Source organism: Falco biarmicus, chromosome 2 (assembly GCF_023638135.1).
Source record: "Falco biarmicus isolate bFalBia1 chromosome 2, bFalBia1.pri, whole genome shotgun sequence".
NCBI classification, from domain to species: domain Eukaryota; kingdom Metazoa; phylum Chordata; class Aves; order Falconiformes; family Falconidae; genus Falco; species Falco biarmicus.
In genome coordinates this window covers 17,729,007-17,742,570 of record NC_079289.1, presented here as the reverse complement: position 1 = coordinate 17,742,570, position 13,564 = coordinate 17,729,007, and the positions used below count along the sequence as shown (strand labels likewise).

Below are 13,564 nucleotides of genomic sequence, written 5' to 3'. Positions count from 1 at the left end.
ACCAGGTGACACTTCGGTATTTTAGCAATTTAGGCTTATCAATATGTATTTTCAACACTAAACTGTGTAGCACTTACCCAGTTGTCACTGCCACTGCATCAGCCAGGAAACCAGAGGAATTTTGTTCACTGAAGACTGTACGATACAGTCTCTGAGAAGGAAGTAAGTTTAATGGAAACTGAAGCACATGAAAAGAGTTAACATCTTAACACAGAGTACCCTGTGCTCCGGACTGTGTTTAGCATCAAAGGGCACTTTCCAGATCCCTTAATTCCTGCATCCCCTCAGCGCAGGAGCTTGGCCTGAGGGCAGGCAGGGGCTTGTGCAGCAGCCCCCAAATAACCTATTAAAATGAGAATTTCTTTAGGGGGAAGAAGGAAAAGGCAGAGTAACTGTCTCATCTCTCTCTGTGTAGGTACTGATGAATATTGTTATTCCCTACAGGAGGAAAGACAGAAGAGGACAATGGGTCAGGAAGTTCATGTGTGAATTAACTTTCAGGTGAAGTCATGTCTGATTTGAATCCTAGGGCTGCTGAGCGCATCACCGTGACTGCAGAGAGAAAGTCTGTGCATCCCAAGTGTAATATTTAATAAGGCAATAGAAGGTGGTATGGATCATGCTGCCTTTATTATACATCCTTTCAAGCCCCAGAAATTTAAAAATTATGGCAACACAAAAGGAGACCATTGCTTCTCTTAGTCCATATATATTTCTATAGGGGAAAAAAAAAAGAAAAACAGAAAAGAAATAGAAACTGGGTGTGTCAAGAGAAACAGGGATGACAACACTGAAAGCAATGCCCTGGGCAAGGGCTGTCATGCCCTAGTTAAAAGCAGCATGCTGGGCCACAGACCCGGGCCCCTTCCAAGAGCAGACAGCTCGTGCTGCTGCCTAGGGCCATGCCCAAAAGCTCCTTCATACCTGTGGAAATCCTCCCGGTCTCTTCAGTGGATTCTTGTTTAGGCTGCACTCAAACGTTTAACAGGATAAGGTTGTAAAGCATATGTCATAATACAGAGGAAAGGTAGAGTAAAAATGATATTGAAATCGTTGCCTTTTAAAATAAGTTTTGTTTGAAAGAGGATAAAGTACTGACAAGCTGTCTTCCTTGATGGTAGGACGAGCCGCTACAGCTGAGATCACATTTCCCTGGAGCTTTTCTCCCAGGAAGGACTTGGTGGGGTTAGCGCTATTGCCGTGAAATTTGCAAAGTGTCTTTCAGCCGACTGCATGGGTTGGGAAAGGTGGGATGGAGACACCTGGCATTGTCCTTAAGGGTGTCATCCTGGATCCAAGCTGCTTTGTGTCCTCCACCCCCCTCCCCTCTCCCAAGGCCGTAGCACAGGGTGCTGGAGGGGAATGGATTCAGCTCCTCTCCCCTTTCGGACACGGCTCGCAACGGTAGCGGGAGAAGCGCCCGCCCAGAGACGAGGAGAGCCTCTGCCTCTGGAAACCGGCGGCAGCAAGTACCCTTCCCACGGCTGGGAAAGGCTCCTTCCCGGCCTCCCCGCGGCTGCCGCTCCGGGCGGTTGGGCGGCGGTAGGTGCCGCCGGGGAGCGAGGCGCGCCCGCCCGCCGCAGGGAGCTGTCCAGCACGGCGCGGGCTGCCGGCGGCGCGGGGCCGGGGCGGCCGCACTCGGGGGGGGCCCAGTCGCCCCCCGCCCCGGCGCGGGCACGGCCGCTCCCGGCGGAGCCGTGCGGGGCCACCGGCCCGTTGCCCCGCTCGCCCTTCGCCTGGCTCCAAAGCGCGGGCGGGGGAGCGGACCGCCCTGCCCGCCCTCTCGGCAGCCGGGTGCGGGAGCGCGGGGCTGTGGGCCGGCTGCGGCCGTGGGCCCGCCCCGCCGGTGCTGCCGGCCGCCGGGGGCCGCGGGGGGGGGGGCGGCAGCATCCCCCGGCGCGGGGGAGCGGAGCCGGCCGGCGGCGAACGGGGCCGAGCGCGACGGGCGGCGAGCGGGGCGGGGGGAAGCGGGAGGAGGAGGAGGAGGGGGAAAGGGCTCCAAACAACACGTGATTCCCGCGGAGCAGCGAGGGAGCCGGGGGAGGGGAGAGCGAGGGCGGGCGGCCGAGGCAGAGGAGGGCAGCCGCCGCCGCCGCCGCCGCCGCTTTAAAGCCTCCCGGCGCGGCGCCGCGCAGCACCCGCGCTCCCCGGCCGAGCGCGGCGAAGCGCGGAGCCGGGCAGCGGCGAGAGCTGCGCCGGCCCCGGCGCGGCGCCTCCGCCGCTGCCTCTCGCCCAGGGGCACCCGCGGCCATGCGAGGCGGCCGCCCCCGCGGCCGCCCGGCTCGGCGCTGCCCACCGCGGCTGCCCGCCGCCCCGCGCTGAGCCCGGCCGCCGCCGCCCCGCGGCACCATGTCCCGACGCAAGATCTCCTCGGAGTCCTTCAGCTCGCTGGGCTCGGACTGCCCGGAGACCAGCCCCGAGGAGGAGGGCGAGTGTCCCTTGTCCCGCCTCTGCTGGAACGGCAGCCGCAGCCCCCCCGGCCCCGCCGACACCCCCTTCGCCGCCGCCGCCGCCGCTGCCGCCGCGGCCAGCTCCGGGGCGCGCCGCGCTCCGCGGCGCCGGCGGGTCAACCTGGACTCGCTGGGCGAGAGCATCCGCCGCCTGACCGCCCCCGCGGTGAGTGCCCGCGCCGCCCCGGCCCCCCGCGCCGCCCCGCTGCGCTCCGGCGGCTCCCGCCGTGCCCCCGACCTCCCCCCGGGTCCCCGGGGCCGCCGGAGCCCCTGCCCCGCCGTGCCCGCCCCGGCTGCGGGCTGCGGGCTGCCAGCCCCGCCAGCCTGCCGGAGCAAAGACCGCTGCAGCCCGGTGCTGGAAGCCGGGTAGGGAGGCACAGGCGGGTGCCGCTGCCGGTGTAGAGGGGTTGGTCATGTCCGCCGAGTCCCGTTCTGAATTACAGGAAAATCGTAAAATCATAAAGTGCTTATCACTACCTGGTTCTAGCAACATTGTTTTTATAGAAAGTTACATCTATGTGATGCGTGGTGTGCACATTCTTCCTTCAGCACAGAGGAGAGATGAACTTGGTAATATTTGCAAGGCTTTTCTGTGCTGAACCAGGTAGAAAAAAAGTTTCGACTTTGTGTTCAGAAATATTTCAGCAACAGATTTCCCTGTGCCTCCCAGATGCGCTGGCATTCCTGAGAGATCAGTTTCTTTTAAGTGTGCTCTGAAATCCATGACATGATTATCTGGGTAGCTACACTTGCAGTTGAGGATCAGTGAAGCACTGAGTATGCTAAAATAAGGAGTGAATTTGGGTAGAACCCATAACATATGCTGGTATCGCTTTGTAAGACTGAAATCAATGGTTCAGGAGTTCTGGCAGATGCGTGTAAAATACAAGGTTCTTATCTAGCCTGTTACAATTGTGCTATGCTCCTATAAATACCTCTGTGGCCACCACTACGTTTTCCTCATAAGGTTTCAGCTGCAACTGAATGCTTGTTTGGTCTCCAAGATGTTTTAATGTGTTAAGATACACCACATTAATTGCAACAGGTAGTCTTAATCTGTAAAACAGCTGTATCTGCTGTTGTGGCATTGGATCATCTTTTTGCATGTTGTTAACCACCTTTGGAAATTACTTACAAATCTCATCACCATCAGTTATCCATTTGCTTCGGTTTTCACATACTCTTTTCTGTTCGATGTTTCTTGAACTGGCTGGGCAGGAGTAGAAAGCTGTTTGATGGGAGAAGTTAGCAGTGCAGCATGTACCTAATAGCCATCCAGCTTCAGTGCAGGCTTTTCTTTCCCATTGATTTTTCCCCTCTCCACTGGGAATCTGGTCTTGTAATGCTGATATTAATAGATGATATTTCAGGTGACCTGTCTTGTTTTAGTAAAAAAAAAAAAAAAAAAAGCTATTTAATTTGATAATAATACAACAGTATAATTAGAGCATGTGTTACCTAAAATATTTGAAGTATTCTGAAGTAGCTCAGTGCAGTATTTTTAGATAACCTTAGTATTTGTATTTTCCCAGCTTTGACTGTTACCTCCTGAACTGACTTGCTATAAAAGACAATTACAGTTTTAGTTTTCATGAATTGTTGAGTATGTTTTCAAAATAAGCACATTCTTTGAATTAAGAGATGAAGAAAACTTTGATAGATCTTACAGTCTTCTTTCTTTCCTGCTTTCAGAGAAATTTCATTTAAGAATGCAAAAATTCATCCAGCCTGGTTTTGATGTCCCAAATAACAGCTTCCATGTTTTCTTTGGGAGGTAATTATAGCAACCCTTATTGCTGAAAAACTGTGTCCTTTTAAAATATGTATATGTGATACATACTGCTTAAAATTTCCCTTTTTATCTTGGCATCATAACTAGAGCTTCACTCCCATCTTACACATTTTGGCATACACTAATGCGATTAGGTCTAAAAAATGTTGTTATAGTCCTGGTATAAAAATAGAATCGGGTTCCCTGTCTTTTCATTTTTCACTCTGACAAATCACTGTTCAGGTGCATTGTTATTTTGGTGCATTCTTTTCTTACTGAGAATCTGTTCTGTGATACTGACTGTGGGCCTTTTTGCAAGAAGTCAAATTGCCGTATGTCTAACACTTTATTTTCACATGTCATCTAATATAAATCAGAAGTAACTTTAATTAGAAGTAAAAAAAGTATTTTGCCTATAAAATTAGTGTCAAATGGGACTAATTTCCATTATTTGTAAAATTAAAAGGCAAGTGTAAAGTGTGCATTGACATATGTTCTTTCTGAACAAAAAGATTTAATACTTTTACTGTAGATGTAGATATATCATCATTCCGTGATACTGTTGATATCAGTCTCTGCTAAGTATATAAACATGTATTTACATACATACAAGTGTGTGTGAATGTTTATACTGTATCTATTGCATGCAATAGCTTACTGTTTTCCTTTCCAAGTGAATGCAGCAGCAATTTGTCGCCATCCCAGTGCTGTACACTTTCAGAGTTGAAGGGTGCTACAGGTTTCTGATGTTTCTACTTAGCCTTAATCTTGTGCTTTCCTTCAGCAATGGCTAGGAATGAAATACTGAGTAAAATATTTTTTGTGTGTTTTCACTGAGGAAAAATTCTGTGTGTGTGTTTAATAGTACTGTGGCATGTGGAGAGATCTCTGGGGTGATATTTCAATGTGGCAGTAGCAGGGGCTACTGTGAGTTGCTCTGGGGATGTGGAGAGCCCCGAACTGAGCAGGAAGGCGCATCCGAGGAGTGAAGGAGCTGAGCAAGAGGGCACGTCCATGGGGTAGAGCAGCAAGAAGGCTGTGCAGGCAGGCTAGGTCTTACAAGTGTAGCACAAAAATGTGTATGAAAATATTAGTATCTTCTGTGCAGTGTATTCATGAGTTAGTGCAACTACGCTGTTGAGATTCTGTAGAGTGAAATGCAGTAATGAATTATATGAGATATTTTAAAGGAAAATGTAGTGAAAAGAAGTTACTGCATTTTGTATCACTTGTAATCTTGGTCTCAAGTTTAGCTGAGTGTGACTTTGCACAAATATTACTTTTTGTGGAACTGTGGGGAAAAAATTAAAAAGTCATTCTTGTTTTGCAGCTTTGAATCCAACCCCTTCTGCTTGCTCCCAGAGCAGCTTCTAGCACTTTCCAGCACACACGATTTTCCAGTTTTTCTCCTAAATATTTGTTTTAGAGATTTTTTTCTGCAGTTGTTATCGTAGAGCACATTGGGGCCTGATCCTCAGTCATCACATGGTCATTTTCTGTTTCTGTGGATCTGTGAATGTTTCCCAACTTGCCTGGATGGTTGACACCGTTCATCTGCAGCTTGCTTTCCCCAAACCCTCTCTTTTTAACAGCTAGAATTAGAAGGATAATAGGGCTCACCTCCCACCAAAACAGCTGCATATTTTTGGGAAAAGTATATGGTGATGAAGAAAAGCAGACCTCCATACGTACCCTACAGTTGGTATTCATGAGCAAGGAGTGCTGGGGAAGGTCAGGGAAGCAGGGTGCACTGGGCAGGGAGGCAGAACAGCAATGATGCAAGAAGAGAGGCAGCTTTTTGTCACAGCTGCACTCAACTAACCGTGCATTTACTGAGCATCACATTGAGTTGCTGCCCTGTTGCTCTGCAAAGTACCATTTTGCTGAGAGAGCAGAAGCACTGACAGCAGGAGGATTGAGGCTCCCCCAGCAGCCAGGCACAGCCAGGCACCACAGCCCAAAGCATCAGGGGAACTGTGCCCAGCCAGGGCTGTGCTCAGCAACTGAGTGTGACGATGATGTTTTGTGGGACCAAACGTAGCTGCTCAGTGCAATAAACCCTGGGCACCGCACACAGTCAACTTTTGTGACTCTAGCTCATGAGATCATGGTCTAACGGTGCCCCATACTTATTGCCCCATGTCTGGCTCTGTCTGCTCGCAGCCTTTTATCCCTGAGATATTCCCACAAAGCCGAGCCCGTAATTGTGTAGGCAGCTCCTATCCCCTCTAACATGTTCCTAAATCATGTTCCTGATTGGGTACAGATGTCCCTTCTGTCCTCCTTCATCTGAACCACCATCAAAAGGTCTTCAGTTACGTACTCTGTCAGAGAAATCTGGGGCTAGATCCAGCTGCTGTCAAAACAAACAGGTGCCCTCCTTACTGGGCTGGGTTCAGTTTTTTGGAGATAAATAATAAAATGCTGGGAACCTAGTAGACACATTGATTTATGACTTTGTTTTTAAGAAATCAACCACAGTAATTATATGTACATCACAAGCAAATTTAATGATATATTTTTCTTTTGATTCCAGCTTTGTTGTTGTGTTCCATTTTAAAGGATGACTTTTACACCCACAATGACAGAAATTTTGATTAATTATACTAGGGATGATGATACTATATGCTATTCATTATCAACATATATTTTTCTGCCTTTAAGAGCTCTGCTATATGGGAATGATATCCTGGCACCAGTGGACAGAGTTTTATTCTTTAAAAATGCCATTTAGTATCTTACTGAATTCCAGTTCCTCGCAGCAATTTTCACATTTGCTCCAGTTCTGTCTTGACTTGTATCCAATACCAGGCTGAAAATAGAATCAAAATCAGAAAAAAAAATAAAATAATTTGTCCCTGATTTGAAAAGTCAAGTACTTTGCTCCCATCTAAGGGGCCTAGACTACCCTGAAGGAGCTGAGAATGACCGGGCATGCATTCAGAGGAGACTGTGTACCCCCAAGCGCTGTACTGATCTTTCTAGAAGTAGAATTACAGCATGACGCAGCATTAAACTGACTTACATTTCCGTTTGATTTCATTCTCTGAATAGCCTATGTAATGCATCTCTTAAACTATGAACATTATTAAGTGAAAATCACTTCTGATATACTTTAATGTTCATTCAGAATTACTCTGCTATTCTTCAAAGGTCCAGGTGAAGACACATTAAAGTAAGAACATTTTTTTCCTACTTAAGTTAGGAAGCTGCTACTGGCTGCTGCCAAATTGTTTGAATTTAAGAATTGTCTTTTTGAATACAGCCTTTTTCCTGACAGTGGGAGAAAAGTGAACGTAAGGACAGTCATTTAGGCTACTGTGTAGGCTATTACTTATGTCACCGATCTGCTGTAACTTCAAATTGCTTAATGGCAAGTGAATCCTCCAGTGAGCGGAGGTGGGTTTTGGCAGAGAAGTTGCAATATAGCAGCTGAGATTGAAACTGACTCCATCATAAACCTACAACTTACTCTCACAGAGTAACTACTCTTTTTAGTAGCAATGGCAATTTGTTGCCACTAGCAGGAGAGGTAACAAATGGATTTTTACATGAGGTTTTGAAAAACTTTTGCACAAGTATTCTGAGGTCCTTATGACTCCCATTAATCCATGAGGTATATCTAAACTGTACTGTTGTAGGAATAACTTCTACCTGTCTTTCTGAATAAAGTAAGGTAGTGTCAAATGACACCCATATCAGCAGTGGGATGAGCTTATTCACTTAATAGCCCAGGCTGGATGAGCTTAACATGAGTAACATCCTTCTCAGGAATGAGGGTGTGAAAAAAAAGCATGAAAATAGTGAAGAAAGGCACATCCCATGAGAAACTCCTAATTTCTTATTGCAACAGGCAAACAGGTTTAATTTTTAAAAGTGTAATAAAATCAGACTTTTGCCCAGTGTCTTTCAACGTAACAAAGAGAAAAGCCTTTTATACACAAGGTCAGACGAGCAGTCTGTGGCCAGACAATCTGCTATTTCATAATGTGGAACAGAGCTGTGGTGTCTTAAACAGGAACATTCTGGAAAACGTTATCAATATGATCATCAGGTGGGTTTTGTTTGTTTGTCTTGTTCGGTAGTTTAACATCTCATGCAAGAGAATTTAGCCTCAGCAAATAAAATGCTAAAAAAATCAGTTTAGCTGCGCCAGAGGGCCTGCAGCATTTTATTGACCTTGACGAAATTTTACTTAAGGTGAGTTTGAGTATTTGACATTTAGTGCTTAGACTGAGTTAGTAAGAGTTGCTTTCTTCAGGTTTGTGTAGTTCCAGGCTGAAATCTTGACTTCCTTACAGTGCTTGGAAAAAATATGTGTCTCAGAAACATTCATTCATTGCAGGCATCTTTGCTGCCTGGAAGCAGAGAGCATATTCCTGCTGGGGAACAGGCCTGCAGACAGGCAGGTCTGAACTGCTGGCCGACAAACCAGAGTGTGGCAGCATCAGTGTTAATCCCACAAAACTGATCTCCTCTCCCCTGGCCAGAGTGTCAAGGTGCAAATAATAAGGAGGTTGTAAAGTAGAAGGGAATGTTATGATCATCAATATATGCCCCTAGGAGCAGTCTGCTGTCATGGCTACATCAAAATGAGGGTGAATGTCCTTCGTTTGCAACTGCATGAGCAGATAGCTACCACTTCGGCAGCGGTCCAGTGTACTCCTGGTGAAGCTTACAATATTAACACAAAGAAAAGCCCTTTCCTTCCTTCTTGCCCTTGTGCTAATGTTAAAGGGTATTATAAAATGCTTTGAGTAAAAGAAATTGTTCCACCTCATATCCAAATTCTTTCTAGATGTGTCTGCTTGCTAAGTCTTAAGCTAAGTTTCAAATTGAAGACAAAAAAAATCTGTTTTGTCTATGGGTCTCAAAGGGATAAGCATCTTTGCAGCTTTGCATAGGAAATTAGGTCCAGTAATACTGAGGAATTTGTTGGTTTTTTTTTTTTTTTCTATACCAGCAGAAGAAATTCCTTGAGAAGGACTGATGTGTAAAGCCTTTTATTTCCTATTGGTTTGCTAGAGTGTCACCAATGATTTCATGTAGTAGATGTGAGTTGAATTAAAAGTTGAACAGGTAGCATTAGCAGTAGATGATCGATTATATTCTCAACTACTGAATACATTCTTTCTGCAGCATAGCACAGATCTTCTATCCATTCCAGACATGGCTGAAATTCAAAGATGAACAAAGTGATCCCAGCCAGTACTGTAACAGATAGCACCCTGAGATATGTATCCTTCACTGTCAAGGAGTTAGTCCAGATGATCTAATAGGCAATTTCCATCCGTAATGACTCTGATTCTTCTAGTTGAAAGGTAGCTAGGGATGCAGGAGTTATAATTTCTAATTATTATTTAGCTCTGCTTTATTTTTTCAGAGTGTTTGCTTTGTTATTGACATGAAATAGTAAGGGGTAAAATTATTAGTCTTGGTATTATTTATTAAATTTAGGCATTTCCTCTGATGTGCACAAGTATTTCTTGTGAAGAGTATTCCAGTTTGCATGAACTGAGAAGCAGAACCCTCTCAGGTTTAAGTGCCAGGTTGTACTGAGCTCAGGTGCTGCACCCTTGCCTGGTCCTGTCCTGCTCATTGTGAGCTGTTGTAGGGCAGCTTGGTTTGCCTCCAACTGTCAGTCATCCCACTCTGCATCTGGGGGTCTCGTATCTTCCTCTTTTGATACCAGATCTGGTGGTAGTCATGGAGGTCTGCAGGCATTGGTGCTTTTATCTAAAGCACAAACTTCTGGAATCAGGAAGCTGGTTTTCATAAAGAAAAAAAAAACACTTTTAGCTTCTACAGTTGCAGAGATAAAAATGAGTGCACCCTAAAGGTTCAGAAGCTAGAGTAAAATATTTTTTCCTGATTATGTTATCAAAAGTACTATTAAGCCCCCAAAGATGATTTTTTTAAATTATTTTTTTAATTTGCAAATGATCATTTATGTTGGGGCTCTGCTTCTCCATTTCTGATTTCTGTCTGTGCCCTTTTATTCCATTCTTCAGCTATTGGGAAGGGGACAGGGAGGGATCCTGGCTGTGCAGGACCTGCAAGGACCTGCTAGGGAGCCATCCTCCTTTCTGCATCATTAGAGAATTGTCAGATGCCACAGGAGCCTTCCTTTTCTTTTTCAGTTCTGCTTTTCCCTAGTTGCAGCAATTTCAATGCTTCTCTCCCCACTCTTGACATTTGAGAATGTTGATAAATGTTTTATCTTTAGCTGGAGCCTTGATTCTTTGCTTACGACCTCTTTAACAATGTTTTGGTGACCAGGATGACAGGGAAAGAACAGTTTTCCACTGCTTTCATGATCATGGGGTAAATATTAAAAAAAACAAAAACAGACTGGTTGTGAAAATGACTGTTTTGCTATTTGTTTTCTTCTGGATGGGCCAGGTGCACACCTGCTCATGTGTGCTTGGAGATCTGTGATCACCTATGCACAAAGACTTGACTGAAATTGGTTCTGAAACAGGAAAAAAGAAATGTTTTTTCATTAATGAATGACCACCAGCAGTGAAGCTGGCAATTAAAGTCTTACACATCTGCTGAGTTAGTGATGGAACAATACAAATTTGAAGCATGTAGAACTTTGAACATCAAAGTGCTGATTTGGCTGATATCTGTGGTAGTAGCTTGCCTCTCCCCTATGCAGCAGTTCAAATTCCTCTAGGAAAGACTGCAGGTCCCGAGGGCACAAGTGTCTGGAGGAGCCCCCTGACCTGACTGACTTCCTTGAAGAAATTCTAATTTTCAAAAGCAAAGTGGTTTCTAGCTGAGCCTATTATGCTCTTCAGTGCTTCAACTTCCATGTTTAAAATGTTAAGCACTCAGGTTTTTAAGAGCATCACTGCTGAAGCGCTTTTGAGGCTCAGCTAGGAGCCACTTAGCTTTTACCAGGAAAAATCTTTGAGGCTTTGTTAGGGTTAAGGAGAAACTGTCTATGTACCTGGCTGCTCTCTTGGCTAGACCTCCCTGTTTCATGTAGTCCCTTTCTTCTCTAATTCTATCTGTTTTGCTTAGGATGAAAAAGGAATGGGACGGAGAATTTGAAACTGCATTTATGTAAACTTTGAGTCATCTGGGATACTGTGTGCAGTTCTGTCATCTCAGGGTGGTGTTTGTTTGTGCTTACTTAAACATTTAAAAGATGTCAAAGACAAAAGCAATCGCTCAGCATCTTTTCTAGATGAAAGAAATTGGTATTTCCAAAGACTGAGTCCTCAGGCATGTATTAGATGCCAGCTATAGGATAAAATTAATCACTTTGCATGCTTACACTTGGGCAGATGAGCCCTACTGTTTATTTCCGAAGGTGTTGCAATCAAATGCAAGACATTTCAGAGGCAACAGAAAATGGCTAGGGTATAGGCTAAAGTCTGTGTCCTCTGAGAGATTGAAAAGCTTACATTTGATTACCTTAGGAAAGATATTTCTAACATTTAATTGCATTTCTTTAATGCAATTAAAGTGGAAATCATCTCCCCTTTGTCTCCAAAACTGGAGACAATGAAGTTAAAATAAGAGAAAACTAAACTCAGGAAACAAGAATGTTGTACACAATGTTTAGACTGGAATCCTTTCTCAAAGGAAGTTGTCTGAATTTAAAAAAAAAAAACAAAAACAACCCTGGAATACTTCAAGATAATTTAGACAAATATCTTCATAAAGATTTTCTCCAGGTGGTCATAGAAGTGCTTTTGAAGAGCTCTTACTTCTCTAGCTTTCAGGTCTTGAACCAGTTTTCTACTACTGGGAGAGCAGGGTGAGGTCTAGCAAGAAGGGCAGATTTTTCTACAAGTGCATCCTGCAAACAGTGGCAGGTGGCAGAGTCAGAGAGGCTGTCATGGTAGGGCTGCCACTGTCAGGTCAGGATTGCTGCCCACTGGTGTGCAACAGCAGGGTGTTCTGGTTAGAGCAGTGAGGTGCCAGGTAGGAGAGCTGTAGTAGATAGTGAGCAGACTGTATGCATCAAGTAGGATGGACAGGTCTTTCCAGAGGCCTTGCAGAGCCAAGAACCTGAGCCCCATGTTGAAAGGAAGGAGGAAAAAATAGAGATAACCCTTGAGGGTCAAGGGTGGAAACTCCTGAGGTGGAAGAGGCTGGAGGTTTGTTACTTCAGACAACAAAACTAAGGTCTCTTCTCCTCCTTTGGTTCAGCAGTTACAGAGCAGATACAGTGCCCTGGGAAAAGGTGGAAGAGATGACTTTCTTTGGGATGAGGCATCAGAGCCAGCTGAGTCTCCACCCTTGGAGGCTTCAAGAAAAGGAAGGTGGTAGGTGTCAGAAACTCTCTCCTGAAGAGATAGAGGCACTCATCTGCTAGTCTGCCTTGCTGTCTCAGGAGGTTTGCTGCTTGCCAAGAGCTTGGACATAGTGTTGCAAAGAGGCTCCAAAGATAGTTTATCTCTTGACTATGACCTCTGCTGCTCATCCACATGGGCACCTATGAGGCTGCCAGGGGAGACCTTGAGTATATGGGGAGTGACTGCATGGCTGAGAGCAAAGGCAAAGGGTGTGGGTGCCCAGCTGGTGTGTCCTTGATCCTGCTGGTGAGAGGGAAAGGCTCTGGTTGGAGCAGACACATCTTGTAAGGCAATCCATGGCTGTGTTGCTGGCGTTGATGGCAGGGCTTTCATCTCTGTGGGCATGGGGCACTCTTTGAGGAGGTGAGAGTGTCTTTGCTAACAGGCTTCATAAGTTTCTGAGAAGGGCTTTAAACTATGCTTGTTGGGGAAGGGTTTTCATTCCCTGAAGGGGGAACTTCTGAAGAAGTATAAGGGGAACAAGATGGAAGAGGCTCTTGGGCTCACTTCATGAAAGTGGCATCACTGGGAGCCCACCCCAAGTGTCTGTGCCCAAATGCAGGCAGCATGGGGAGCAAACAGGTGGCATTAGATATCTCCATGCTGCCACAGAGCTTGGACCTACTGTGGGGTTGCACACATTCTTGTGCAAAATGGCTCTCAGGATGGGAATGCTGCAGGAGATGGGACACAGACTCTTTAGGAAGGATGGGTTGGGAAGGTGAGGAGCAGGAGCTATGCTCTATGCAAAGGGGTGGCAGCAGTGCATGGGCAGCTACATTTTGACAGCAAGCTGGCCCAGAGTGTGAGGGTCAGGAGCAGAGGATGAATGAGCAGGGTTGGTGTGGTGGTACATCTTCTATACACTGGCTGGTCAAGAAGTGAAAGCAGAGGAGGCCTTTAGACAGCTGGACGAAGCCTCAAAATGGTAGGCTTTTGTACTCATTGGGGGACTTCAGTCAACCCAAAATCCACTAGGTGGGCAATAGATCTGAGCACAAGCAACACAGGAGATTTTTGGAGCGTGCTAA

At 46.0% G+C, this 13,564-nt stretch overlaps 1 protein-coding gene across 1 annotated transcript in view; it reads left to right on the top strand.

Annotated features, from left to right (window-relative positions):
• Positions 1–2,071: 2,071 nt before the first annotated feature.
• The window catches only part of GUCY1A2 (guanylate cyclase 1 soluble subunit alpha 2), a 178,081-nt gene continuing 166,588 nt past the window's right edge, over positions 2,072–13,564 (top strand). The window contains exon 1 of the mRNA XM_056327914.1: positions 2,072–2,616. Within this exon, the coding sequence (XP_056183889.1) occupies positions 2,350–2,616 (267 nt within the window). The 5' untranslated portion in view covers positions 2,072–2,349. The remainder of the gene's footprint in view (positions 2,617–13,564) is intronic.